The following is a 26,907-nucleotide window of genomic DNA, read 5'->3' on the forward strand; positions in this document are numbered from 1 at the left end:
GCTCGGAAGCAGATAATTGAATACTGAACGTGATATTTTATTGGTGTAATGCGATCCAAGCAGCAGGCCTCATTCAGTACCTGAATATCAGCATTCTGTGTCAACTGAAGTTCTTGAACAGTCTTTAAAACCAGAACCACATTAAGAGCACATTGCACTAATCTAATTTGAATGTGACCAAGGCATATGTAACAATGTGCCTGAGAACTTAGGTGTTTTCAGTATGATTTGTTTTCTTTGAATTGCAGACTGCGTGCTATAATGCACTGCTTTTGAAAGTCCCTTAAGTTTCAAAAGCAGTTTGCTATGCCACATGGGATTCTGTTTGAGAAACATGAGCACAGTCTCTGTGGTTATATCAAAAGTTGTGGAATTATGTGATCTTGATCTCTGGTAACTAGCATATTGTTTCACATAAATGTCTATCCATATGTTCCATTATTTATTATTTGCACATTATGTATGTATGGACTGCTTTCAAGTTGATTCTCACTTATGGCGACCTTATGAACAGGGTTTTCATGGTAAGCGGTATTCAGAGGGGGTTTACCATTGCCTCCGTCTGAGGCTGAGAGGCAGTGACTGGCCCAAGGTCACCGAGTGAGCTTCATGGCTGTGTGGGGATACGGACCCTGGTCTCCCAGGTCGTAGTCCAGCACCTTAACCACTATACCACACTGGCTCTCATTTGCACATTAGCTACCACTTTATTCCATAAGGTGATAAACATAGCCTTTAGGATCATAAAGTATACACAGTCTTTTCTGTGCTTACTACTTCTTGAATTTAAATGAAAATTAAGATCTTAAGGATCTCCAATGTCAGCATGCTTTGCTATCTGGCTAGTGCCTATTGAAACTAACTATGGAGGAGAAGCCTTGTTATCTTTTCAATCAAAAATCCAGTTGTACCAGAATATTTGGATGTAGTGCTTCTATGCCACCATTAATTTTGATAGCACTAATCTGCTATTGGGGTCCAGTGGACCATTTTAGAGTCTTAGCTGGAAATAACAATGTAAAACGTACTTCACTTAAACATCAAAATAGATTGTAATGATATAACTTTCAAAAAACATTGTCTATCTGATAGACACAAAACTATTGGGTATGTTAGACCCCAGAATGTTGACTTATTTTTTCAACAACAGAAAAACACATACAGAGAACAGTGAGTATATATTTGTTTTGTGAGGGGCAGACAACACTGAATCATGTGACTGGGGAGAAGTCAATTTGGCTATCCTCCAGGAAGCCCTGAAAGGGGAAAAATTGCAACCAGAAAAGAAAGCAAAGCAGAAGGTGAAATGCTGGGATCATAGTAGATAATGGAAGGGGTCCAAAAGAGCATTTCATATAAGACAACAGTATTGCACATTTGTATTGTGAAAGCGTTAATTCCTGTGTCAAGATAAAGCCAACTTGGAACAGAATTAGCCCGGTAGGGTCAAATTTTTTCTTGGGGTCCAACGGATACCTGCAGTGCTTTGTAATTTATCTACTTACTTGGTACACATGAATGTACAGGGGGGAAAATACAACAATAGAAAAGATCTATTCCATACTGTAGAATAATCACAAAAATTGAATTTATTATATGGGCAAAATGCCTTATCTTATTTGAGAAGTTACTGAGAATAGAATGGACCCTATTTAGCTTAGGCATTTGGTACTTTCACTTCTCATTTATTTCAATAGGGGTAAATCAGATCCCTGCAAGTAATTTTTTTTTAATTGAAAAGCAGTGGAGAAGGAGAACACCAAAGGACAACTTACCTTGTAACTGTTCAGGAAAAAATGGGAGTATGTGCTGGTTAGGGTTTGCTGAAATTAGTTCTGCAGATATTTCAAATAGATGCTGTGGTCTGCAACATCCTTGGCGGAATAGATGGGTTAAGATGATTTGGCTTTTGCTCTACCCACTTTTAAATCTCATTAGTTCAAAGGAGCTTCCTTATATTTAATGCATTTTTTAAAGGGTGGTACTTTCACTGAAGTGGAGTCTTTCGGGCACTTGACCCATTGAAAGTGATGAAGAAACGTGCTTAATTTCATGTATGCTGCTTAAAAGTAGTCTGGTAGGTCTTCGTGTAGGGATGCATTGGTTGCAGCTGCTTATCCAGATGCTAGTAGGACATAAGCTGTGTAGCTTTAACTTTTATTAAAAGTATAACTGAATTCTTCACTTATATCTTTTTGTTGCTTGTTTAGATGAGTTTTTTTAATTGAATGAATGGTCAGCCATAGTAAAAATGCCTAGATATTTTGAAAATATGTTTGATTATGCCAGAATTCATCCAAAAAACATTAAGCTTTACTATAATACTTGAGCAATCAAATGTAATGGAATTAAAAGTAAAGAGTTTTTATTTCCTTTGCAGCCTCTATACTTTTGATATGCGATTTCTTGACAAGCCTTTAATGGTTCATATGGATCATGTGTCTGCAGTCCTTGATGTAGATTACTCTCCTACTGGGAAAGAATTTGTATCAGCCAGCTTTGATAAATCTGTTCGCATTTTTCCTGTAGACAAAGGTCACAGCAGGTCAGTGATTTTACAGATAAGCTTCTCTTGGGACCCCTCCTTATTTTCCACTATTCTTAATGCTCTCATTAACTTATTTAATGTGTTGATTCTCTTGAGGCAGGATACATCTTCTTACCAGTAGTTGTTTTTTTTGGAGGGGGGGGATATTGCTGCTTGGATTTTTTAAAAATTCATTGGTTGTTGAATTTCCAGTTGACCTGTCAAGTGTTTTACTATTTCATAGTTGTCAAAATGTACCGTATATTCCGGCGTATAAGATTTATTTATTTATTTATTTATTTATTTTATTTATTGTATATATATACCGCCCCATAGCTGAAGCTCTCTGGGCGGTTTACAATAACAAAAAACATTAAAAACAAATATACACATTTAAAAACACATCTTTTAAAAAAATGTAAAACACAATTTTAAACCATTTTAAACATTCTATCTTTCCCGATCTGCGGTATACATTCTAGCTGAGCTTCTATTATTGTAGTCTGAATACCCCCAATCATTCTCTTGAGCTTCCCTTTCTACTTCCCTTTTACTGAGAAGTTTCCTTTTTTGAAGTAGAATATGACTGTGCTGGACCTTCTTGGCAATTGTCCACTTTGTTCCTAATTGATTCAACAACACACATACTTCACACCATTATCATTATTAAGTTTAGGGTCTCCTTCCCTCTAGTCAGTTCCATGACCAACTGTTCTCGGGAATAGGCATGTGGGATATCTAGACATTCTACCTCTTTGTCATGACCAAAACATACAGTTACCCTGTTATGTGAAGATGACTTTTTAACCCAGGAAAATCTTCTCAAAAGTTGGGGTTGTCTTATATGCCCAGTCGTCTTATACGCCGGAATATACGGTATTTCTCCTGCTCGCAGCCTGGCCCGGCGTCCCCTCCCCTGAGGGGAATCCCCATTGCTCCTCCATCCCACCATCTCCGCCTCCTCCACTGTGGCGAAGGCGGCGCCCTGCGCGGCCTCCTCCACCTCCTCCTCCGTCGCAAAATGGTCGCAAAATGGCGGCCGGGGTGGGGAGCAGCAGCAGCAGCAGCCTCCCCGCGTCCTTCTCCTCCGTGGCGGCCTCGCCTGCGCCGCCTCCCGCCGCTGCTGCTGCTCCTCCGCCCACGGCTGCTCAGGCGAGCGACGGGGCCGCGGTGGCAGCGGCTGCTCCTCCTCGGGCGGCCAACGGCTGCTCCTCCTCGGGCGGCCAACGGCGGGCCGCTTTTGCTGCTCTCGCCGCCACAGGCCACACCGGCACCTCCGCTGACGCACAACCACCGGGCGGCGGCAGCAGCAGCAGCAGCAGCAGGAGGCGGCGGAGGCGGGAACCCGCTGCCGACAGCTGCCCCTGCAGCCTCCTCCTCGGTGCCCTCCGCCGCTGGCGCCGCAGGAGCCAGCCTACAACTGGCAGGCGACGAAGGCGACGGTGCAGGAGCGCTTCGCCTTCCTCTTCAACAACGAGGTGCTCAGCGATGTCCACTTCTTGGTGGGCAAAGGCCGCGCCAGGGCGCAGCGCATCCCCGCCCACAGGTCGGTGCGGGCTATGGGGCGAGGGGGCGCTGGCCACGCAGGGAAGAAAGGGGAGAGGAACGCTGGCTTTTAAACGGGGATCAGGGTCAAAAGTTGGGGGGTCGTCTTATACGCCCAGTCGTCTTATACGCCGGAATATACGGTATGTTGAATGTAGAAGCTAGATTCTTGTCAGGTTCTAAATTTTGGTTCTTCCTGACTAGCTTTCACTTGATACCTCAAATATTAAAGCATGTCTGCCTTGGCCAGAATCCCAATTCAGACTAGCCTGTGAGCTTTTGCTCACTCAGTGGAATTTCTGCTTTTGCAAATCCACTGTTTTTTGAGATCCTTGTGCCATGCAGCATGATGGGCTGCTCAAGAAGCAAGTCATTTTTCACTGGAAAGAATAACTTTATTTCTTATAGCATGAAAAATAAGAAAAAAGTATGTTTCAGTTTGTAAAAAAATAATAGTGGGCAAGATCACAAGTAGAAATTATGAACATTGGGGTTAACCTATAAGTTGGTTACAATTAGCATTTGCAGCTCTTGGTGTCAGCAATAAGGGCATGGAAAAGGATCACAGGAAACAGCCTTATACTGAGGCAGACTTCTTGGTCCATCTAACCCAATATTGTCCACACTGACTGACAGCGGCTGTCCAAGAATTCAGGCAGGGGTCTTTATCTCAGTCCTGTCTAGACATCCTGAGGATTGAACCTGAGACCTTCTGCATGCAAAGGAGGTGTTATACTACTGAGCTACAGTCCTTTCGTCTGTTGTCTCTGTAATAAAAGGGGGGGAAATGCAATGTTATTTGCCCATTGAACTGATGTCACTTGAGAGGTCGGTGGCCCTACCTGCCTGTCAAAATCTCCTTTGAGGATTTGGAGAGGTCAGCATCTGGCCTGCCAGATGGATCCAGTTCCCCTCCCTTATTATGTAAAGTAGCTTAATTTTTTCTTCAGAACAGAGCTTTGCCTCTTGGAAGTTTAAAACATTATTTATTTGTTTATTGCCCACCATTCCTCTTACTGAACCCAGAATGGCTAGCAACAATCATTAAAACACATAAAGAAAACAGTAAAATACAGCATCAGATACAATATTAGCAGATAGCAATAAAATACAGTAAAGCCATTCTAACAAAGAAAATAATTTGTGTATAAGGTAACTTCTGAGATCTTAGCTTCTTTGACAATGTCATTTTAAAAACATGAGTCTTGCATAGAAGTAATTCTTTACTGATCAAAACTACACTGCTGAACTTACTTGTCTAGTCCAGTACATTTCTTTCATAGTCCCAGGAGCTCATAAGGCATGGCATATTTTGTGTTCTTAATTAAACCCTGAATGTGAAACTGCAGAAAACATAAGAAATACTCTGTTTATTAAGTTTATTAAAAGCCCTTGGCAAATGAGCCAAGTGTTGGTGATTAAATGAAAGAATCAGGTTATTCACCCATGTGCTATTGTATTGCTCTTGTCCCCTAAGAGTGATTTTTCAAAACCTGTGACTACTATTACAGATCCTGTGCATTTAATGTTTGGGTATTGTTAAGGAGTGATTGGAACAAGAGAACGATTACCAATGTATGTAATCAGTTAGTGGTGGATTAAAAAAAATTAAGGCTGAAATCCTGAATCCCTTTACCTGTGCATAAGCCTCATTGAACTCATTGGGACCGATGTCTGAATAGAAATTTATATGATTACTTTAACAGCACAATTTAGGACCAGATTGACAGCTGATATGAACATGTCACTGTTATGTATCTAGAATAATTTAAACAAATTGAGAGACTCTCTTTAGTTACTCCCTTTTGTGTACGTGATATATGAAAAGCAGCTAATCATAATGAATGGGGTATGCTGGGTATTTCCTTACCATAGCATACTATAGCCCCATTTCATATGTGCAAAGTCCAAGACTTGCAGTACTCTGGTTTTGTTGTGAGGTCTCCTGGACTACTTAACTCCTTTATTTAAGGATATTTATACACAGATTTACAGGCAAACCTCACAAAATGGCTTACACAAAATATTGGGACATTCAAAAGTGGGCAACCACACATGCAACAAAGCTTCTCCTCTTCTTCCCCTGCAAGCCCCTGTGTACCGTGAAATATGCTCTGGAGATTGGGGGACCCTCTGGGACAGACTTTAGGGGCATGAGGGGGCTGGAGCAGGTTTTTGAGATGGGTATCATTGGATATTGCCCAATGTTTATACTTTAAATAATAAGCATTAATTAAAATTATCTAATACTATATAAAGCTATATAATAAAATAGCCAATACATGCTTGAAAACTACAGTAGTGTATGCACAGTGCATTTAATGCACATTACTTCCCCCGAAGAATCCTGGGAATTGTACTTGATCCCTCACAGAGCTACAACTCCCTATGGGGGAGTTGGGGGATCTTTTCTGTGACTAATAAACTAAAATTAAGAATGTTTATTCATGGTTGTAATGTACTTTGGTCACGTTCCAATCTTAATGGAAAATAAATTAGACTGCTAGGTTCATAAGCAAAGTCGTACTGTAAGCAGTAATTATCATTTTTGTCTGTTCTATGTCTTGTGTATTTATTTTTTACACAATAGACTGGAATGAAGAAAAATATAGGTTACAATAAAAATGTATAACCAAATGAAAATATCAATTGTATAGTTGTCAAATAGTTAGAAAAATGTACTCTGTGCCTCTATGAATATAAATATTTTGAAATATAATTTAAAAAAGAACAGATTGCTTGTACTCTAATTTAAGGAGCTAGATGCAGCAGTGGAACTCTCTTTGGGTAACAGAGCTTTCCTAGCTCCTCTTTCTCCCCCTTCCCAAAAGCCACTCCTGAGGGTCAAGGGACTCTCTGGAATGTTGTGTGAATGGTACCAGGGACCACAGAACAGCAAGGAAACTGGGAGAATGTGGAGGGGCTGCCTTGTACAAGCAGAAGTGCCTTTCTAATCTAATTATTGAAGTCCCAAATTAAGAAGCTTACAAAAAATTTCTAGCTAAATCCATGGATCGTCTAAGAATATACTTCTGAGTTTCTATTCATACAACCTTTTGAGCCCATAGCAACATCTAGTTTTCATCAAACTAGGTTGAGCCGAGTTTCAACTGTGATGCCGTGAGCTGAACTGGTCATGTCACTTTCAACAACATATGTGCCAATTGGTTTTTGGCACAGAGTCACAACTATAGTGAAACGGATGTGGATTGACCGAGTGGCAAAAGCTAATCTGTAGCAAGTTCAGCACTTGGAACGGCAGCTGCACACCCAACTCAGTTAATGGAAGCATAGCAGATCGGCAAAAAATCAATGTGTGCACTCAGAGTTGTGTGAAGAGGCCAGAAATTGTCAGTGTTAACACAGAGGTGATTCACATGGCCACTCTTTTTAATCACTAGGCAACTGCATATTTGCCTGGTAATGTTTCTTGAGTAGGGGTTCAGTAAGTGCTCCAGATAAAATTATTCTTGAGTCTATTATACCCAGTTAGTAATTTCTGAGGATTTAGATGGTGCTACGTATTCTTTAACGTATCTACAATATGTGTTGCGCACCCTAAGAAAGAAAGATGGTCTGTTTTAGGAATAAAATAGCACTTTCCAGTCATGAAAGCAAGACATACAATGGAAGAAAACTTTGTTATATATGTTCTAGTTTGGTGTATGTTTGTTTTTTAGAGAAGTCTATCACACAAAGCGAATGCAGCATGTTATTACTGTTAAGTGGACATCTGACAACAAGTATATCTTGTGTGGCTCTGATGAAATGAACATTCGTTTGTGGAAAGCGAATGCTTCTGAAAAGCTGGGTGTGGTAAGTAAACAAATTCATTTTGTCTATATAACTTTATTTATTTATTTATTTTATTTCTATCCTGCCTTTCCTCCCAGCAGGAGCTCAGGGCGGCAAACAAAAGCACTAAAGACACTTTAAAACTTGATAAAAACAGGCTTTAAAATACATGAATACAAAACGTCTTTAAAAACATTTTTTTAAAAACCTTTGAAGACATCTTACTTTGAAGACAGAAACTTTTAAGAGAGGGTTATCTTCTGTGAAAACTGAAGGCGGTATTCAACTAAACAGTTGCATGCACAGAAGGATTACCACTAGTGCAACAGGACATTCCTCCAGTGCATACCTTGGGCCATCCCCACATCTGCTCTACAGGGTTGGGGAAACTCCCAGAACAGATTTAGGGGGCACATTGGATGGGGAAGGAGAGGGGGAGAATGTCCCATTGCACCAGGGGAAATCCTTGTGCTGACAGAACATTCACCTTAGCACTACATTGAATACAACCCAGAGAACAGAAGGAGGGAAACAGTTTGCTTGAAAAGGCTAGGAGCAAAGAAGAATCAGTCAGTTCTGTCCCCCATGCTGTTCAACATCTACATGAAACCGTTGGGTGCGGTTATCCGGAGCTTTGGAGTGTGTTGCCATCAGTATGCTGATGACACACAGCTCTGTTTCTCCTTTTCATCTTCTTCAGGTGAGGCTGTCAATGTGCTCAACTGGTGCCTGGCTGCGACAGTGGACTGGATGAGGGCTAATAAACTGAGGCTCAATCCAGACAAGACTGAGATGCTGCTAGTGGGTGGTGCTTCTGACCAGATGGTGGATGTCCAACCTGTCCTGGATGGGGTTGCACTCCCCCTGAAGGAGCAGGTTCGTAGCTTGGGGGTTCTCCTAGAACCATCTCTGTCACTTGAGGCTCAGGTAGCCTCGGTGGCATGGAGTGCCTTCTACCAACTTTGGTTGGTGGCACAACTACGTTCCTATCTGGACAGGGATAACCTGGCTTCAGTTGTCCATGCTCTGGTAACCTCCAAATTAGATTACTGCAGTGCACTCTACGTGGGGCTGCCTTTGAAGACAGTTCGGAAACTACAGCTTGTGCAAAATGCAGCGGCCAGATTGGTAACAGGGACCAGACAGTCCGAACGTATAAAACCGATTATGGCCTGCTTGTATTGGCTGCCTGTATGTTTCCGAGCTCGATTCAAGGTGCTGGTTTTGACCTATAAAGCCTTACACGGCTTGGGATCACATTACCTGATGGAACGCCTCTCCCGATACGAATCCACCCGTACACTACGGTCAAGATCAAAGGCCCTCCTCCGGGTGCCTACTCCGAGGGAAATGTATCTTTTCAGTGCCAGGTCAAGACTTTCCTCTTCTCCCAGGCAATTTAGCATGTGTTTTAAATTGTTTTAAATTTTTTAATTGTGTTTTAAATTGTTTTTAACATTTTTTTAAAAAAAATTGTATATTTGTTTTAATGTTTTTAGTTACTGTAAACTGCCCAGAGAGCTTTGGCTATGGGGCGGTATATAAGTACAATAAATAAATAAAGAGGAAGGTGCGTCTTGCCTCCCCTATTGGACCTCTATGCATAGAGTTGAGGGGAGTCATTATATGGTGGCTTGGAAGAAATGAGACTCTTCTTTGTTCTCCCCTGTATCTCTGATAGATACATTTATTAGTGACCACAATGGGTCAGCAGTAGAAGGGTATGTGAGTTGCTATTGTGGTTGGGCCACTCAGCCTCAAGAAATCCTGGGGCACAGTGACAATGTGTAAGTCCTTATGCCTACTACCTCCATGGAATCTGCCACCATCACATAGTGGAGAATGCACTGTATTGACCTACGTGACTTTAGCACCGCAGCATCCTATCTGTTTAAAACTGGATGCAGCTAAATGTAAACTTTACGGATTTTTGTTTGTGTGTCTTAGTATACTCGCAAGGACACTTACCAAGGCCATTTACTTGCTCAGAGCATTCCAGAAGTAAGCTTATAGGGTACATTGATTTAAATCAAGGCAATGTAAATAATTGGTTTACATTTCCAAGAAAAGAGACCAATTTAAATCAAATTTCTGCCATTGACATTCATCTACTTATTTTTATTATTTCATTTATTATTTCAATTTATATACCGCCCTTAGCGAAATAGCTCTCAGGGCGGTGAACAAACAAAATAAAATACAATATATCATAATAAAAATACAAAAACATATACAAACAAACAACGAAAAGCACAGCAAAAACAAAATAAATACTACAAAAATTAAAATACAGATTAAAAGATTAAAGATTTAAAGATTAAGATCTTCATTTTACAAGTATTAGACACAGTGGAACAGCTGCCCATTTCCACTGCAGGTAGGGAAGGAGCATTACTGAATGCTCCAGAGAAGGGTAGGAGGGAAATCCCTGCACATAAAAGTAACTTATCAGGAAGAAGGCCAGACTAGAATTCTTCTCCCCAGTATTGAAATTTAAACACATGGAGAGGAATTTGATAAAAGCTTAGATTATTTTTATTGAGACTGTACCCTGACAATTGTTTTTCAGAGAGTTGAAGCTGGTATGTCAGAACCATCATTGCTCATGGTGTATCCCTGGTCAAACAGGGTTTGCAGGCTTTTTTGTAGTGCTTTGGACCCTGCAAAAACTGTGGGACAAAAGAGGGTGCATACCACTCGTACCACTTTCTGCTCTGAGAAACTACTATTAATCTTTCCGATTCCTAGGTTGCCATTCTAAATATACTTTGTAAGGAGTAAGTCCCATTGCATTCAGTGGGACTTATTTCTGTGATTAGGTTCACATTTTATCATGCTATAGTGCAAAGATAAGGTCCCCACTTCAAACTTTTTTTAACTACTTCTATTTAGTTAGAACTCTTTTCTTACGCTGGAGCATAATATCTTTCTCCTTCACTTTCCCACCCTGTCTTCCACTAATCCTTCCTTTCCCTTGCCTTTCTTACTACTCTCCATCCCCCCCCCCGATTACGCACCAGGAATTCTATTTACAGTTGCTTTTATAAGAGACTCTTCTTAGGACACCAGCTGTGGCCCCTCTGCAAAATGTTATGATGGATCTTCCAGGGCCTTTCCTCTCTCTAAAGAATTCTTAGCTGGCTCTTTGCATTTTGGAAACAAAAGGGGCATATATTTCATAATGCTTGCTAAAGAAAAGTACAGATTTTCAGTTTAAAATTCATACTATATATTACACAGCTGTCCACTGAAGTTGATTGTTCCAGACAACCTCTTTGACAAGGTTGCCGATTGGTTTCAAGAGAGTTAGAAACATAATTCATTACACAAACTCTGGCTGTACGTGTTCAGTAGCTTCAGCTGCCAAATAATAAAAGATTAATGAAAGAAGCAGAAATTAAACAATATTACCCTGAAGAAACAGGGCCTAGTTTTTTTATATGAACATATTCCAAACCACAATAGTGCATAATATAGATTTTACCATTAAAAAAAAAAAACTTTTAAAGAGAATGAATGACAAACTTCTTGGCATATTACAGTGGTGGTAACCAGCAACAGCAGCCGTTAGGAATTCCTCGTGCCAGTAAGAGCAAAGTATGAGACAGTGTGACCAGGATTTCTCATCTTCTGCTGAGGCCAAATAAAGTGTGCCACAGTGGGAACTGTAACCCCAAAGAACCATATTCATGTATTTTGGATTCTGTCCATTTTATATACATCAGGTGCTAGAATCATCACCATACTTCCCTATACAATCTTTACATCTGTTCAGTACTCATATGTATATAACCACAGCTATTTCAGGCTGTTGTGGTGTCTAATTCCTGGTCCCTAAACTTCAACAAGTGGGTTTGCATCACTTCTGTAGCTAATCAGAGAGTTTCTGAACTAGGATTTTTCTTATCAGATGCCTGCAGCTGCTTCTCAGTCTCTCCATTTAGGTTTTCCTGGTTTCCATTCTTCATAAAAGAATCATCAGATTTCTTCTTTTCCAGATTCTGCTTCAGTTTGAGGGAGGAATCTCTCCTGGACAGGAGTGCAGGACTGAAACCAGGGAACCCTCCACTCACTGCTGTACGCTTGTCTCCTGGGGCAATGGGGTGCATCAGCCGATTCATCTGAACATTCCAGTGTTTTACATTCGTGCTGGCTTGTTGGAGCTTCTGCTGGGCCAACATGACGTCCTGGTCCACCCTTTCTCTGTTAACTCTCACTTCTTCCAGCTGCTGTTGGGCCTCTTCCAGAAACTTGCTCTTGTTTTCCATCTCTTGCTTGAGGACCAGCTTTTCATGTTGGGCCTTGATGATGTACTCCTCCTGCTCTTCCTTCAGCTTCATCAACTGCTTCAATTTTTCTTCCTCTTCAGTCAACAGCCTGGCTTGTGCATATCTCACAGACTCTTCATCCTGATGAGCTTTAACCTCCTGCTGCAGTGCATCTTGGAGTCGTTGTTGCATCTCCTCCAGTTCTGTGATGCGCTTGCGCTGACGTTCCGCCTCTGCCTCTTTCAGAACCATCTCAGCCTGCATGTTAGCACGAGCCTGTTCAGCCTCCTGCAACTGTATCTCCAGCATCCTCTGCATTTCCTCATGCTGCTGCTGGCGCCGCTGCTCTTCCTCCTGGAGCAAGAGCTCGGCCTGGCGCTGGGCCTCCTTCAGCAGCTCCAGCTCCTGCAGCTTGCGCTCCTTCTCCTCCTGCAGCTGCTTCAGGTGCTGCATCTCCTCCTCCTTGGCAGCCTTCTTTCGCTCTCGCTGCTCTCGCTGTTCCCGCCTCTTCTGCTTCAAATCCTTGTGCAGGGACTTCTTGCTCTCTGCCTGGAGGCGGATCGCCATCTGGATGGCAAGAGTCCACTCCTGCCTTTGCCGGGTGTCGGAGGCGCTCATTTCATAAGTCCGAGAAGCTGTTTTTACACAGAACATGCACCGTTTCCCATCCTTGTCGGGCAAGATCTCCACGCATGAGTTTCTGTCCAAAGAAATGCTCCCCTTTTTCTCCTTCCGTTCCTCACTCACATAGTAAGAGAGATCACTGGGTTTTAGGGTGAACCATCGCTCAGACCAGTTCCGCCTCAGATGACCTTTCTTCCACAGATAGCCCTGTTTGAGCACATCTCCAATGATCTCCTGGTAGACCTCTTCAACAGCCATACTAATGGCCTCACGCTCAATTCCCCGTAAAAACCGGCCTGAGTTAACCAAGTCAAGAAATTGCCAGACTGTCAAACCACTCTGTTGTTGGGCTTCTTGGGAAAAGTAGTCCTCTAACTCACCACTGCTGAGCTCAATGCTCATGGCTGTACAGATCTTCTTCAGGAGGTATTCCACCTCATCAGGAACCATAACAAGAGGGTACTTGTCTTCCGATAAGAAGTTAAAGAGACACCAAAGTTTGAAAGCATCTTCATGGGGTACAACACTGTTCCCATTCCGGTTTGGCTTGTAATTCTTCTTTGCTGTCAATGTCCAGCAAAGCTCATCAAAACTCTCTTTGACGAAAGCACCTTCTTCTACTTTATCCAGGATGTATTTGTTGAGATATGGCATATACCCCTGACTTGATACTGGCCCATCATCATCATCCTTGAAGTGTTCCTCCAGTGCCACAGGATCATGAGGGATGCAAAGCACAGTGTAGAGGTTGTGAGAGAGCACTTTCAGCTGCGATTTGGACACTTTGCCGCTTTTCTCCGCGTCCAAGGCCGTAAAGGCGTACCAGATAGATTTTAAAAGCTCGGCTCGCAACTCCATGATTCGAGAGCCCCGAGGACAGTCTTACTGAAGAACCATGCACACTAACTGGTTGCTATATTGGTTTGAAATGAAATAGAAACTTTATGCCATTTAGGAACATAAACCGTATCTTTTGGTCATGCCACTGATACATACTGCAGAATATATCTTACATTTTCTACAAGGATGCTAACTAAGACCAATTACTTAAGGCTAGGAAAACTTAGTAAGTCCTGTCAAACTTACTTGTGAGTAAATATGCCTATAATTGGGTTGTAAGTGTCCAGAAACTTCCATAAGCAGGGTGATTACTGTTTCTAAACATTCATAATTTGAGAACTGAACATATTGTAGAGCTGAGATGGAGAGTATAAAACAGGCAAGTTCAGCTGTATGGGCTTGATGATAGATCTTGAATCCTAGCACATTACAATTGTTAGTTCCTGGGTCCAGTTGTTGTTGTTATGTGCCTTCAAGTCGATTACAACTTATGGCAACCCTATGAATCAGCGACCTCCAAGAGCATCTGTCATGAACCACCCTGTTCAGATCTTGTAAGTTCAGGTATGTGGCTTCCTTTATGGAATCCATCTCTTGTTTGGCCTTCCTCTTTTTCTACTCCCTGCTGTTTTTCCCAGCATTATTGTCTTTTCTAGTGAATCATGTCTTCTCATGATGTGTCCAAAGTATGATAACCTCAGTTTCATAATTTCCGCTTCTAGTGACAGTTCTGGTTTAATTTGTTCTAACACCCAATTATTTGTCTTTTTCTCAGTCCATGGTATGCGCAAAGCTCTCCTCTAACACCACATTGCAAATGAGTTGATTTTTCTCGTATCCGCCTTTTTCACTGTCCAACTTTCACATCCATACATAGAGATCGGGAATTCCAGCCAGGCTGTCCTCCCCACTGTGCTATAGAGATTGGGAATACCATGGTCTGAATGATCCTGACTTTATTGTTCAGTGATACAGCTTTGCATTTGAGGAGCTTTTCTAGTTCTCTCACAGCTGCCCTCCCCAGTCCTAGACTCCTTCTGATTTCTTGACTATTGTCTCCATTTTGGTTAATGACTGTGCCGAGGTATTGATAATCCTTGACAAGTTCACTGTCCTCATTGTCACCTGTAAAGTTACAGAAATCTTCTGTTGTCATTACTTTAGTCTTTTTGACGTTCAGCTGTAGTCCTGCTTTTGTGCTTTCCTCTTTAACTTTCATCAGCATTCATTTCAAATCATTACTGGTTTCTGCTAACAGTATGGTATCGTTTGCATATCTTAAATTATTGATGTTTCTCCCTCCAATTTTCACACCTCCTTCATCTTGGTCCAATCCCGCTTTCTGTATGATATGTTCTACGTACAGATTAAACAAATAGGGTGATAAAATACACCCTTGTCTCACACCCTTTCCAATGGGGAACCAATCGGTTTCTCCATATTCTGTCCTTACAGTAGCCTCTTGTCCAGAGTATAGGTTGCGCATCAGGACAATCAGATGCTGTGGCACCCCCATTTCTTTTAAAGCATTCCACAGTTTTTCATGACCTACACAGTCAAAGGCTTTGCTGTAATCTATAAAGCACAGGGTGATTTTCTTCTGAAATTCCTTGCTCCATTCCATTATCCAACGTATGTTTGCGGTATGATATCTGGTGCCTCTTTCCTTTCTAAATCCAGCTTGGATGTCTGGCATTTCTCGCTCCATATATGGTAAGAGCCTTTGTTGTAGAATCTTGAGCACATCAGGTAAGATTTTACCCCATGGTTCCCCCTTTTCTTCTTCATGAGTGTTGGGGTTCCACCACTAATTTGGTCCCATGAGCTCAGCTGCGGAACTGTATATAAAGGATTTATAATCCACTTGGAGAAATTGTTCCACAAAGCAGCTCACAACATACCTTCCTATATACATAAAAATGTTAAAAGCCATCATGCTGCAGTTTGCTTGGCCACAGAAGATGGCACTGTGAGCTACAGTATGGTGAGAAGCGGTGATGCGAGGCAGGTGAGGTGCAGGATGAGTGAGGCAGGCAGGCGAATACCAACTGACCAGTCAGTGCAAGGGGCCATGAGGTAGGCCAGTGTCTAGTGAGCAAGGTGGCAGCTACATCTTTGCAGCAATGCTTGGTGGCATGGGGAGTTGGCGAGGGGGGGTACCTGGGGCTGCCTTTCCTGGGATTAGGTGGTGAGGTTGGCACACAAAGTGCACGGGAGCGGCAGCCTCTAGAATAAAAATACAAATCCAGATAAAACCCTTTAAAATATAAAATTCATAATACTGAAACCTAAAAACCAGGAGAGAGAAAAACTTGATTAACCCAGTCACTCCAGTTTAACAGCCTCGGTTCATAACCCCAGTTTATGTTAATCATTAAGAACTATAGAGAAAAAAATGGATCTTCGGGGCCCGTTTAAAGGACTGAAAGGAATGGGGTCTGCCTGAATGTACATGTTCATGGGTTTAACAACAGCTGCAACCCTTTGCTTTCATTGATGGAATACGTATTGACCAAGTCAAGAGACAGATTCAAAGGTTTCACTGAGCCCCCAATGGATCCTGCACAATTTTTGTCATTTTAGGTATAGGGACGCCAGTACCAGAAATAGTTATTTGGCTAAATATCCCTCAAAATGGTAGAGCCAATCATTCAGCTCCATGCTAATGCGATACTGCAAAATTTACTGCTTCTAAAGAAAAATATGCAAGTGTTTAATGCGTGGGAAGTGTCATGTAGGCTAATTTTTTTAAAAAAAACTTTCAGAAGAGCATCTAGATTCTGTCTAGATCTTTACAGCATTCTCCTCTGTCATGCATGCACTGCAGAATTTTACTAGACATTTGGATTAGACATAGATACACTGCTTAGCTTGTGGTTTTCATAGCTGATGAATGTTTATTTGACGTGTAGGTTGTACTTTGATGCTGGGGCTGCCCAAATGTTCATCAGTTCTGACATTCATGTTTCCTTTGCTTCGTTAATGTATTTGGCGTTCCACTCATTATGTAAATCAGTGGAACAGTCCAGCAAGAACAGCATCTCTGCAGGAGCCAGAGGCGCTTATCCTGTGTACACTCCACTGACAATTAAGCTTATGATATTCTGGGTAATTGTTGTGAGATAAATGACGTCTAGTTGCTTGGGCAACAGGAGAGTGTCCTTTAAAAAGGGCTACACTGCTTTCTGAAAAAGAAACTGCTTCATTTGTGATGCAAAGTTTCTGAAAGCAATTTTGTTTTTAAATTGCAAAACTTGTGTGCAATGAAATTAAGTTATGAGATAGGCATTTAATATGGTGTACCAGATATGATTTTGACATGCAGTTTAGTAATCTTGGCTATCTTCTTCACCAAGAAAATGCTACAGTTGTGGTCATGAGGGGAAACTTAATGAGAGTGTAAAGAACTAGTAGTTATGAGTATTCACTAACTTTGATGTTTTGTAAGCTCTCTTGGCCTTTATACCGATTAATACAGGGATTGGTAATACAATGAACGTTTACATCCTATGCCTTTTGGGTTCTTGGCTGAAGTAGTAGCATATAGGCACACGTATAATGGTCAGAGTGCTAGTGTGAGGCTGCTACTCTTGCTTTTGCTCCAGAACAGAGATTATCATCTGATTATAGTCCCACAATTAAGCATCAGGCAGCCCACAATGCTGATTCTTTGGAGGACAGTTGCTATTACATATTCATGCCAACAACAAAGTTGGCAATATCCATTGGTTGAAGTCAGGGAGGGGATATGGCCCCTCCATCTCTTTTGTGGAGCATTTTGTGAACTCTTTTTCTTTGTATGTAGGAGATGGATACAGTTGCGCATTAGCCATATTTTTGAAAGAGGTATTGAGGTTTCTTGGCAAGGAAGGCTATCTTGCCAAGCATAGAAAACTCTGTAGCTATTGCAGTGGTTGGTTATCTTAGCAGCAAGAGCTGATTCCTAGGACTGGACTGGTAGGAGAGTGAGAGTCTGGCCTAACAGCCACTGCAGACTGACTTTTTTTTGGTCCTTTTTAGAGGCTGGGGCTACAAAGTCAGTCACACAATAAATAAATAAACAAATAAATAAATAATATGTCTGGCTTCTGCTCTGCTGCCAGTTACCATTTTGTGAAAATTAATGCTTTATTTTGTAGAGATGCTACTGACCTTTGTATGATTAGTTTGGATAAATATATCGGAATGCCCCTCATCATGGCCCTTGTCCTCCTGCATTTCCTCAGCGCAAGATCCCTTCCTGCTCCTCCAACCTCCCATCCCCCAGTGATTTCTCACACATTCACCTACGCAGTAATTGAGGAGTGCATATAAACACGCCAGACTGTTTTTGTCTGCAGAAAGCACAAGGTTCTGTCAGCTACCATTTTTAAAAGTAATTGCCTTTAATTAAAATGAAAGCCTTTTAATCTGGATTGCATTGACAGTCTGCAAAGCAGGAATGCCTGGAATGTATTGCTGACTAAACAAACGATTATGGGATGGCTTGGTATAATGAGCAAGGAAAAATATCTCATGTAACTTTAAAGGATTCCTGTGTTTTTCCCCTCTAAATGTTAGCCAATGTTGAAATACAGTTAAATATTTTTTCTTTGAATGCTCAGACAACTCCAACTGGTCATTTAGGTGTTAAATGTATGCAGTTAGAGCCCCAAAAGGTGACTTTTCCTCATTTGTTTCATCTTGATGAAATCATGAGTAGTTTGGCAGCTAGGTAACATAAGAAGAGCCTGCTGGAACAGGCCAGTGGCCTGCCTAGCAGGGCTGTGGAATCAGTACGCCAGACCTTTGACTCCGACTCCTCTATTTTTCTACTGTCCGACTCCTTCATAATCCCTGGGGCTGATGGGAGTTGTAGTTTAAAAAAGTAATTTTCCAAGCTCTGGATTCACGTGGTGGTGATGAAATGCCTTGTGCTACCATTTTACTACAGTAAATGTGTTATTACTAGTTAATATACATTTGCCATTTATGAAGGAGTCGGAGACGGAATTGGAGTCGGTACATTTCTTCCGACTCAGACTCTGACTCTGACTACACCCAAAATTGCTCCCGACTCCCACTCCACAGCCCTGCTGTCTAGTCGATCATCCTGTTCTCACAGTAGCCAACCAGTTGCCCATGGAAAGCCCATAAGCAGGACCTGAGTGCAAGAGCACTTTCCTACGGTTTCCAGCAACGGGGGTTCAGAAACATACCACCTCTAACTAAGGTTTTCAGAACATGCTTATGTTCTGACGTTTTGGTGAATTCCCTCCCCCCTTAATTTATTAGTGCTCCTTATAACAGAAATACCAAACAAGGTGTCCAGAAAGAAAGACTAATTGGATCAATCTTCCTCAATTAGCAATAAAATAATCTATACCAAACCAAGCAGCTGGATACGAGAGGCTTCTGTTTCCTCGCTTCCGTTTCCTCGCTTCCAACCAAAATTCAGAACTATTTCCACCCTAAAATCCTAGAACAATGAAATTCCCAGTGAATTGAAAGTAAAGTGATAATAGCCATTTTTAGAGTACTGCAAGCTTAAAATATAAATATGAAAGTTCTTGTGTCAACTTCAGCTACAGGGATTTGTCCATTGAGACTGGATCCATAGGTGTCCTTCCATTCAGGGAGGGACTTTGATCCAGTGCTGGTACCCATTAACAAAATTGGGCAGAATGTGATTTCCAGTTATTTCCCCTGCAGCTACCTATTCATATAATATCCCACACTGTTTTGAAGGATTCCTCAGCACCATGGAGCAAATTATCAAGATCAAGGGAGAATCAGCAAAAAAAACCCTCTTCTCATGCACCCCTCTTCCATTAGTAGATCCTAATGAGTAACTCTACTCATAGGATTATTGGATCCAGCTCAGTATGTTTGAGTTGGGATGTTGCTAAGACATCGAATGAAAAATCCAAAGAAAAATTGGGTCATGTTAATGTTTGTTGGATTACGTAGCTCAGAGGCAGTAAGCATTAGATAAGTAAGGTGGATTCCTAGAATAGTTTTAGGTAGCAGTTTTAAGCAGACATACTTGAAAATGGGTTCTACTAGTTCTTGATTTTTCTAGGAACCTCTTTCTATCATATCAACTTAGGCAAATGCTATGGGTATGTAGTCAATCTTTGTTCTACTGTTATTAAAAAGAAATGGGAAATTGGTCCACTCCAGGGGCTACTTCATGTCTGCTGCCTCTACTCTGATGGGCAGGATGATTGCTGCTAATTGAAGGGTTATTTGATGAGTGGTGTTTTTCATCTCCTTCTGTCTCCTCAACCTGAATAGCCTACTTCTGGGTGATAGGAGAAGAATACACAGTTTCTCAGACCTCTTTTAAAACATGCAGATTCTTCTCTTACAAAGTGTGGGATTGCACAGTTTGAACTGATATTTTTCAGGTATCTGCTACATTCTCTGAGATCTTGCAGCTACAGTCCTGTGTCTAATAACAGGCACATGTAAATCAACAAGACTTCATGGAAATTGCACACTTCTAAAACTATACAATCTTGCTTTTTTGGAATACATCATTGTTGCCATCTATGCAGTTTTAACATCAGGATCTATTCCACAGCTTACTCCTCGGGAAAAAGCAGCTATAAACTACAACCAAAAATTGAAAGAAAAATTCCAGCACCACCCCCAGATCAAACGTATAAGTCGCCATCGTCACTTGCCAAAGATCATCTACAGCCAGGCCAAGGAGCAACGAATCATGAGAGAAGCTCGTCGGCGAAAGTATACTTTTTTTGTTTAGTCTTTTAAATTGCATGTTATGTTGAGCTGTGCTTTCAGTTAGCCAGCAGCAGTTCTGAATAGTTTTAGAGGAAACTTGCTAATTTTAAGAGCAGATAAGCAGTGGAGAAAGTGCCTAAGAAGGCTGTGGAATCTTTCCATTAAAGCTTTTAAAAAAAATCTGTACAGCAGTCTAGGGAAATTTAATTTTATTGCATATTTTTTGTAGGACAAGAAGTTGGACTAGATAGTGCATTGGTTCCTTTCCAACCCTGATTATGTAATATTTATTTGCTGCATTAAGCAATTGGATTGACTGAGTCGATATGGTAAAAAAGGCAGGCCAAATTGGTGGCAAATACTCTTCAAGGGCTGGGGAAATGGGATGAGGTGGCCTCTCTTCTTCTGCAGGGAACAAGATACACAGAAGTCCCTTAGAAACAGCAGAGAAAAATATAAAATACGTTCTTCATTTTTTTTGTTTTAATTGAATCGGTTGTCTTAAAAAGAATCGCTCAAAGTGAGTTTCTTTCCAAGTTGATAATCTAAGGATAAAATAACATTATAATTTATGATCTAGCAAATGTTAGTGATGTTCTAGATATAAGAAGCAATTTTTAGTATATGTAATTATTTAGAAGCAATAGAATAAGACCAGCTAAGCACTTTCTGTTTTTTAATAAAATTTTACTACTTATGACTGAAATTAACAATCTATTTGTTTCTTATTCTAGGGAAATGAACCGCCGGAAACATAGCAAGCCTGGATCTGTACCGGTTGTGTCAGAGAAGAAGAAACACATTGTGGCTGTAGTGAAATAATGGTTCATACAAATTACTTATTTTAGTGTTTGAATTGTTAAAGACAATTTGCATACTCTTGTGTTATAGGATACAATTCCAGCACTTTTACTTTTTAAATATCACTGTTGCCATTGTGAAATTTAGTAATCTGTGGATATTGTATTAACAGGCAGTTGTAAAAATTCATATCCAGATCTGCTATTGATATGATTGAATTTAATTTTGTGACCTCCAGTTGTATTTCTTTCTGTTGTACCTCTGTCAGTCAAATTTTATGTCATCTGAAAAAGATTGTTGTATGCACTGCCAAAAAAAAAACAACTTCAATATGTGACAAGCAGCTTTTCCCCTTAGTGTAGAATTTATAAGCATTCGGGTTGTAATTTCTAAAACCTGTGAAGTATTCTTATTAAATAATTTGGCAAACCAATCTCTGAAGCATTAGGACACTGTTGAAAAGAAAACAGACCATGTTTTCTTACTCCAGCCACCAAAATCATAGGACAGTTTCAATATGTAACATTAAAATGAAGATTTGTGTTGAATACATTGTAGCTGCCTCATGTAAAGCTTGAAATAGTTTGTAAAACTGTGGAACAGAAAAATATACATAACAATTTTGAATGTGATTAAGAGCAATCTGCTGTAGTACCTTAACTTTTTTATTGGGACATGATCCAACCAAAATTAAGAACTGATTCACTTCATTTTCATTTTAAGAATGTTAAGCAGGTTCTGAACTTCTTCACTATAATCAGTAGAGTTTTAAAAGTTCTTAACTGGCAGGATCAGGTCCTTGATTCATTTATCTGTTTGGATTTCTTAATACTAATTTTACTCTTGAAAGTTAACCATCACTCAGGAACAGATATGGCAATTAGAGATGCAATCTTATAGTCCCTGAATATTGTGGACCTATGATCCCAACAGGATATTGTAGACCTCCCTCTCCATGGGCAGGGAAGGAGGTTCCCCCCCCCCCCATGGCCTCCTCGTTGCAGCTGTAGAAACCTGGCCAGCTGAGCCTGTGTATGTGGATGATGCATTTATGATGGAATTATTGTTTTTCAGTATGAACTGAGGGGAGATATAATAGCATTCTTCAAGTCTTTGTAAGGTTGTCACACAGAGGGGAGCCTGGATCTCTCCTTGATCATCCCAGAATGCAGGACATGGAACGATGGGCTCAAGTTACAGGAAGTCAGATTTTGGCTGAACATCAGGAAAAACTTCCTAACTGTTAGAACAGTATGACAATTGAACCAGTTACTTAGGGAGGTGGTGGGCTCTCCAGCACTGGAGGCCTTCAAGAGGCAGCTGGACAGCCACCTGTCGGCTATGCTTTAAGTTGGATTCCTGCATTGAGCAGGGAGTTGGACTTGATGGCCTTACGCTACTGTTCTGTGATTCTTTTCAGAGTGCTCTTTGAGCAGATACTTCAGCCATGCCATGATGTTTGTTTTCCAAATACTTCTGAGTCTGATATGCAGGTGTAAAATCAAGTCCCTGCTCTGTTCACTGCACATTTTTGGACAACTTACCCTCTGCCAGCATGATATGCCTCTATAGGTCTGGGAAAAGGTCAAAATGTTGCTCTGAGAATGGTTTTAAAAACAAGTAATCAGTAACAGTCATTGAGGCTGGTGAAAGCACCGAATGGAAGCCCAAATATATTATCATTTATTACTTTGATGAAGGGCAGTTTAGAATTCAGTTAAAATTAAAATTCAACCAACAATTTAAAACCAAATAATCGGAATGGCAGACAGCATCCATCAATTTGCTGCTGGCCTTTGTTAAATCAGCTTTCTTAAGAGGCCCAGATGAGAAGAGAGGTCCAACTGGTGCCCAAACTGTATTGATGACAGCACCAGTATTATCAAGTGTTTGGTCCATGCAGACTATCATGCACACACAACAAAACTGCTAAATTACAGAATGTGTGTGCATATGTTCTCCATGCACAGAGGCCCCCTTTCCTAAAGCTGCTGCTGATAGCCCTGAAATCAGCTGCTGAACAATCCTGTTACTTTCAGGGAAAGCAAGTTCTTTGAAGTGATTGGCATACTTTATGAAACTTTCTTAAAAACTGACATTGTTGCAGTTGTGTTTTTTCCTCAGGCCTGTTTTTTGAAAAACATCAACTTGCTTTTGGGAATGGGCAGAATGGGGGAGAGGCTGTGATATACAGTTCACCTTGAGTCTTTTTAACTAATCAAAGGAAAGCTACCTTGATGTGGATTGTGACCCTCTGAATAAATAGCCAAACAGAATAATCTCTGAGCTCACTGTTGCACAGAGCAATTAAAGCAACAACTTTCTCTATTAGAAATCAAGGGCACTAAACTAGTGCCTTTTCAGGGAGGATGTAAAGGAAGCCATGGCTTCTGCTTACACCCTTTCAGCTCTAAGTTTCAGTTGGAGATACTTCAGGAATTTAGTTAAAGACAGTTTCTCAATCACAAACAGATATGTTGAAACAGAAAAACCTGGGGAGAGGCCACTAAGTTAAATCATTTTCTGAGTCAGACAGATATCACAGTTTATTCTAATAGATTATTTTTCATGAAGGAGAAAGAAACTGAATTTCTTTCATTACACTTTTTTACAATATGTCTTTGACACTTTCTTGATTTGGCTCAAATTTTATTTGGCTCGATTTTTTGAATTAAATTTATTTCCCGCCATTCCTCCCAGAATGAACGAATTCACATGTTCAGCTTAAGTAATAGCCTGCATACAGTAGGCCTCACTGTTTCCAAGATATGAGGGGGGAATAATTTAATGTGATTAGTGGAGAATGTTTGAAAGTATTGTGGAGGAATGTGTGTGGAATTTATTTATCTTATTTAATTGTTTATTATACAGTCATAGACCCGTAATTACAAAACAAACTGCAAATTAAAATATTGTACAATGTTATTAAAAGAGTTAGTTTTACAAATTGTCAGAAACCAGTCTTTTGCGTATAGATTGAGCTATATACAAAAATTTTGCTACTTGTTCAGTTATATCTTTATCATTATCTGATAAAAGATATTTTATTTTCCATTCTATAGATCTACCGGGAAATCCGGCAATAAGTGGCTCAATAAATTTTTTCCTTACCTCCAAGTGTAATTCACATTCCAAAAGTACATGTCTAATAGTTTCAGGCAAATTCGCCTTACATATACAATAACGATTTTCCAAAGGAGTGCCATAGAATCGACCCGACAACATTGCGGAAGGCAAACAGTTAAATCTAGCCCGAGAAAACAAAAATCTGTAATGCGGAAAACTCAACTCTTCTATATATGATGCATGATAAGGAAAGCAAAAACTAAACCAAAATAGAGAGGAGAGCTAGAAGAATGTGCCTTAGACATTAAGTACTGACGATCTAGGTCCTTTATCCTCTGGACAATATTTTGTTTGGCTACCCTGGAGTCCCAGGTAGCCAAAAGTTCTTTAGACAGACCTAGATAATTTTTCGTCAAAGATTTTAGACCAAGAACTTTTAAAAGGGTCTTTCCAAATTAAATGAGCATAGCCCAGAGAGGGTTCTGAGTAAGCCATCTTGATCCAGAATCTAAATGCTTGTGACCATGCCGTGCACTCGACTGAAGAAATTCCAGCCTCAAGACAAAGTCCTGCTGGGGGGGGCACAACGGGGCAAACTGAAAATAGCTCTCAAGAAACCTGAGAGCACCGATTCAACTTTCGCATTAAAATTGGTTATCCATATCGGGGAACCATACAGAAGTTGGGAGAGTAACTTGAATCTAAGAATTTTAGTGCCGCAGGAATATAGCGACCTCCCCTAGTATAGAAAAATCTGATGATAGCTTTTGAGGTATTTTGTGCTGCTAAAATTGCAGCCCCTATATGGGAGGACCACGAGAGAGAGGAACAAAAGGTAATTCCAAGATATTTAAATTTCTTTACTTGTTCAATTGTTTGGCCTTTAAGTTTCCAATTAATTTTCATTGACCTATGGGAAAAGACCATTGTTTTAGATTTTGTAAAATTTATGGTAAGGTTTTTTTCGCAGTAACTCATAAATACATGAAGGAGGCGCTTTAATCCAATTTCTGAGAAAGACAACAAGACCGTGTCATCCTCATATAACAGAATGGGACATCTTACATCTGCAATTTTTGGCGAGTGGAATTTGTTTGAACAGCAATTTATACTTAAATCATTGATAAAAAGATTGAATAAGGTGGGGGCCAAAACACACCCCTGCCTAACTCCAATATCTACTGGAATAGGGCGCGTCAGGTCACCATTTAACCCGTGACGAACCCGGATTGATGTAGATTGATATAGCCTACTAATTAAAAATAAGAGGCGTTTGTCTATTGAGGTCTTACTTAATTTGATCCATAACAGGTCTCTCGGGACTGAATCAAACGCCATCTTAAGGTCCATAAAGGCTACAAATAGGCCCCTCTTTTTCCCACTCATATATTTTTCCGCCAGATACCTTAGTATTAAGCAATGATGGATGGTAGATCTATTTTTGCAGAAGCCAGCCTGTTCTTGTCCCAAAATTTTTTCTTCTTCTAACCAGGATTGTAATCTGGAATTTAGAAGACTTGCGTAGGTTTTACCCACAACTGAAAGAAGGCTGATGGGCCTATAGTTTTCCGGGTCACCCCTTTCACCCTTTTTATAAAGTGGAATAACCACCGCCTCTAACCAAGAGACGGAAATTTTTCCAGACAAATTTATGAGAGTAAAAAGAGAGGCTAGCAACGGTGCCCACCATGCTACATTGACTTTTAGCATTTCTGATATTATCGAGTCGGACCCTGGGGCCTTTCCATTTTTAAGAGTATTTATTAAGGCAGAAACCTCTGCTTGTGTTACTGGGGGCCATTTTGGTAAAAAGTTTGGATCAAATGAAAGAGAAGACCAGCAAGAATTTTCACTATTTCTTGCAAACGGTTGTGAAAAGTGATTCTCCCAAATATCAGGGGGGATGGTACATTGCACAGGTGCAGATAGACCAAGGGCTTGGAAGTTGTTTAAAAACACTATATTAGAAGCTCAACTGGAGTGCATACCGCAGATCAGAAAAGGTACCGCCAGGGCCAAGAAGATGCCAGCATGGTTAATGAGCAAAGTCAAGGAAGCTCTTAGAGGCAAAAAGTCTTCCTTCAGAAAATGGAAGTCTTGTCCGAATGAAGAAAATAAAAAAGAACATAAACTCTGGCAAAAGAAATGCAAGAAGACAATAAGGGATGCTAAAAAAGATTTTGAGGAGCACATTGCTAAGAACATAAAAACCAACAACAAAACATTCTATAAATACATTCAAAGCAGGAGACCATCTAGGGAGACAATTGGACCCTTGGATGATAAGGGAGTCAAAGGTGTACTAAAGAACGATAAGGAGATTGCAGAGAAGCTAAATGAATTCTTTGCATCTGTCTTCACAGTGGAAGATATAGGGCAGATCCCTGAACCTGGACTAACTTTTGCAGGAAGGGATTCTGAGGAACTGAGACAAATAGTGGTAACGAGAGAGGAAGTTCTAAGCTTAATGGACAATATAAAAACTGACAAATCACCGGGCCCGGATGGCATCCACCCGAGAGTTCTCAAAGAACTCAAATGTGAAATTGCTGATCTGCTAACTAAAATATGTAACTTGTCCCTCGGGTCCTCCGTGCCTGAGGACTGGAAAGTGGCAAATGTAACGCCAATCTTCAAAAAGGGATCCAGAGGGGATCCCGGAAATTACAGGCCAGTTAGCTTAACTTCTGTCCCTGGAAAACTGGTAGAAAGTAT

General features: G+C 40.7%; 2 protein-coding genes across 2 annotated transcripts in view; one reads left to right on the forward strand and one right to left on the reverse strand.

Moving 5' to 3' along the window:
- Positions 1-21,758, forward strand: part of DCAF13 (DDB1 and CUL4 associated factor 13) — a 40,919-nt gene extending 19,161 nt beyond the window's left edge. Inside the window, exons 8-11 of the mRNA XM_061604769.1 lie at positions 2,381-2,545; positions 7,753-7,888; positions 20,165-20,328; positions 21,060-21,758. Of these exons, the coding sequence (XP_061460753.1) occupies positions 2,381-2,545; positions 7,753-7,888; positions 20,165-20,328; positions 21,060-21,147 (553 nt within the window). The 3' untranslated portion in view covers positions 21,148-21,758. The remainder of the gene's footprint in view (positions 1-2,380; positions 2,546-7,752; positions 7,889-20,164; positions 20,329-21,059) is intronic.
- LOC133375618 (differentially expressed in FDCP 6 homolog) lies at positions 10,528-13,636 on the reverse strand. The gene has a single exon (XM_061607405.1). The coding sequence runs from the start codon at positions 13,615-13,617 to the stop codon at positions 11,743-11,745; it is 1,875 nt and encodes a 624-aa protein (XP_061463389.1). The 5' UTR covers positions 13,618-13,636; the 3' UTR covers positions 10,528-11,742.
- Positions 21,759-26,907: the final 5,149 nt, after the last annotated feature.

The sequence above is a fragment of the Rhineura floridana genome, chromosome 1 (assembly GCF_030035675.1).
Source record: "Rhineura floridana isolate rRhiFlo1 chromosome 1, rRhiFlo1.hap2, whole genome shotgun sequence".
NCBI classification, from domain to species: domain Eukaryota; kingdom Metazoa; phylum Chordata; class Lepidosauria; order Squamata; family Rhineuridae; genus Rhineura; species Rhineura floridana.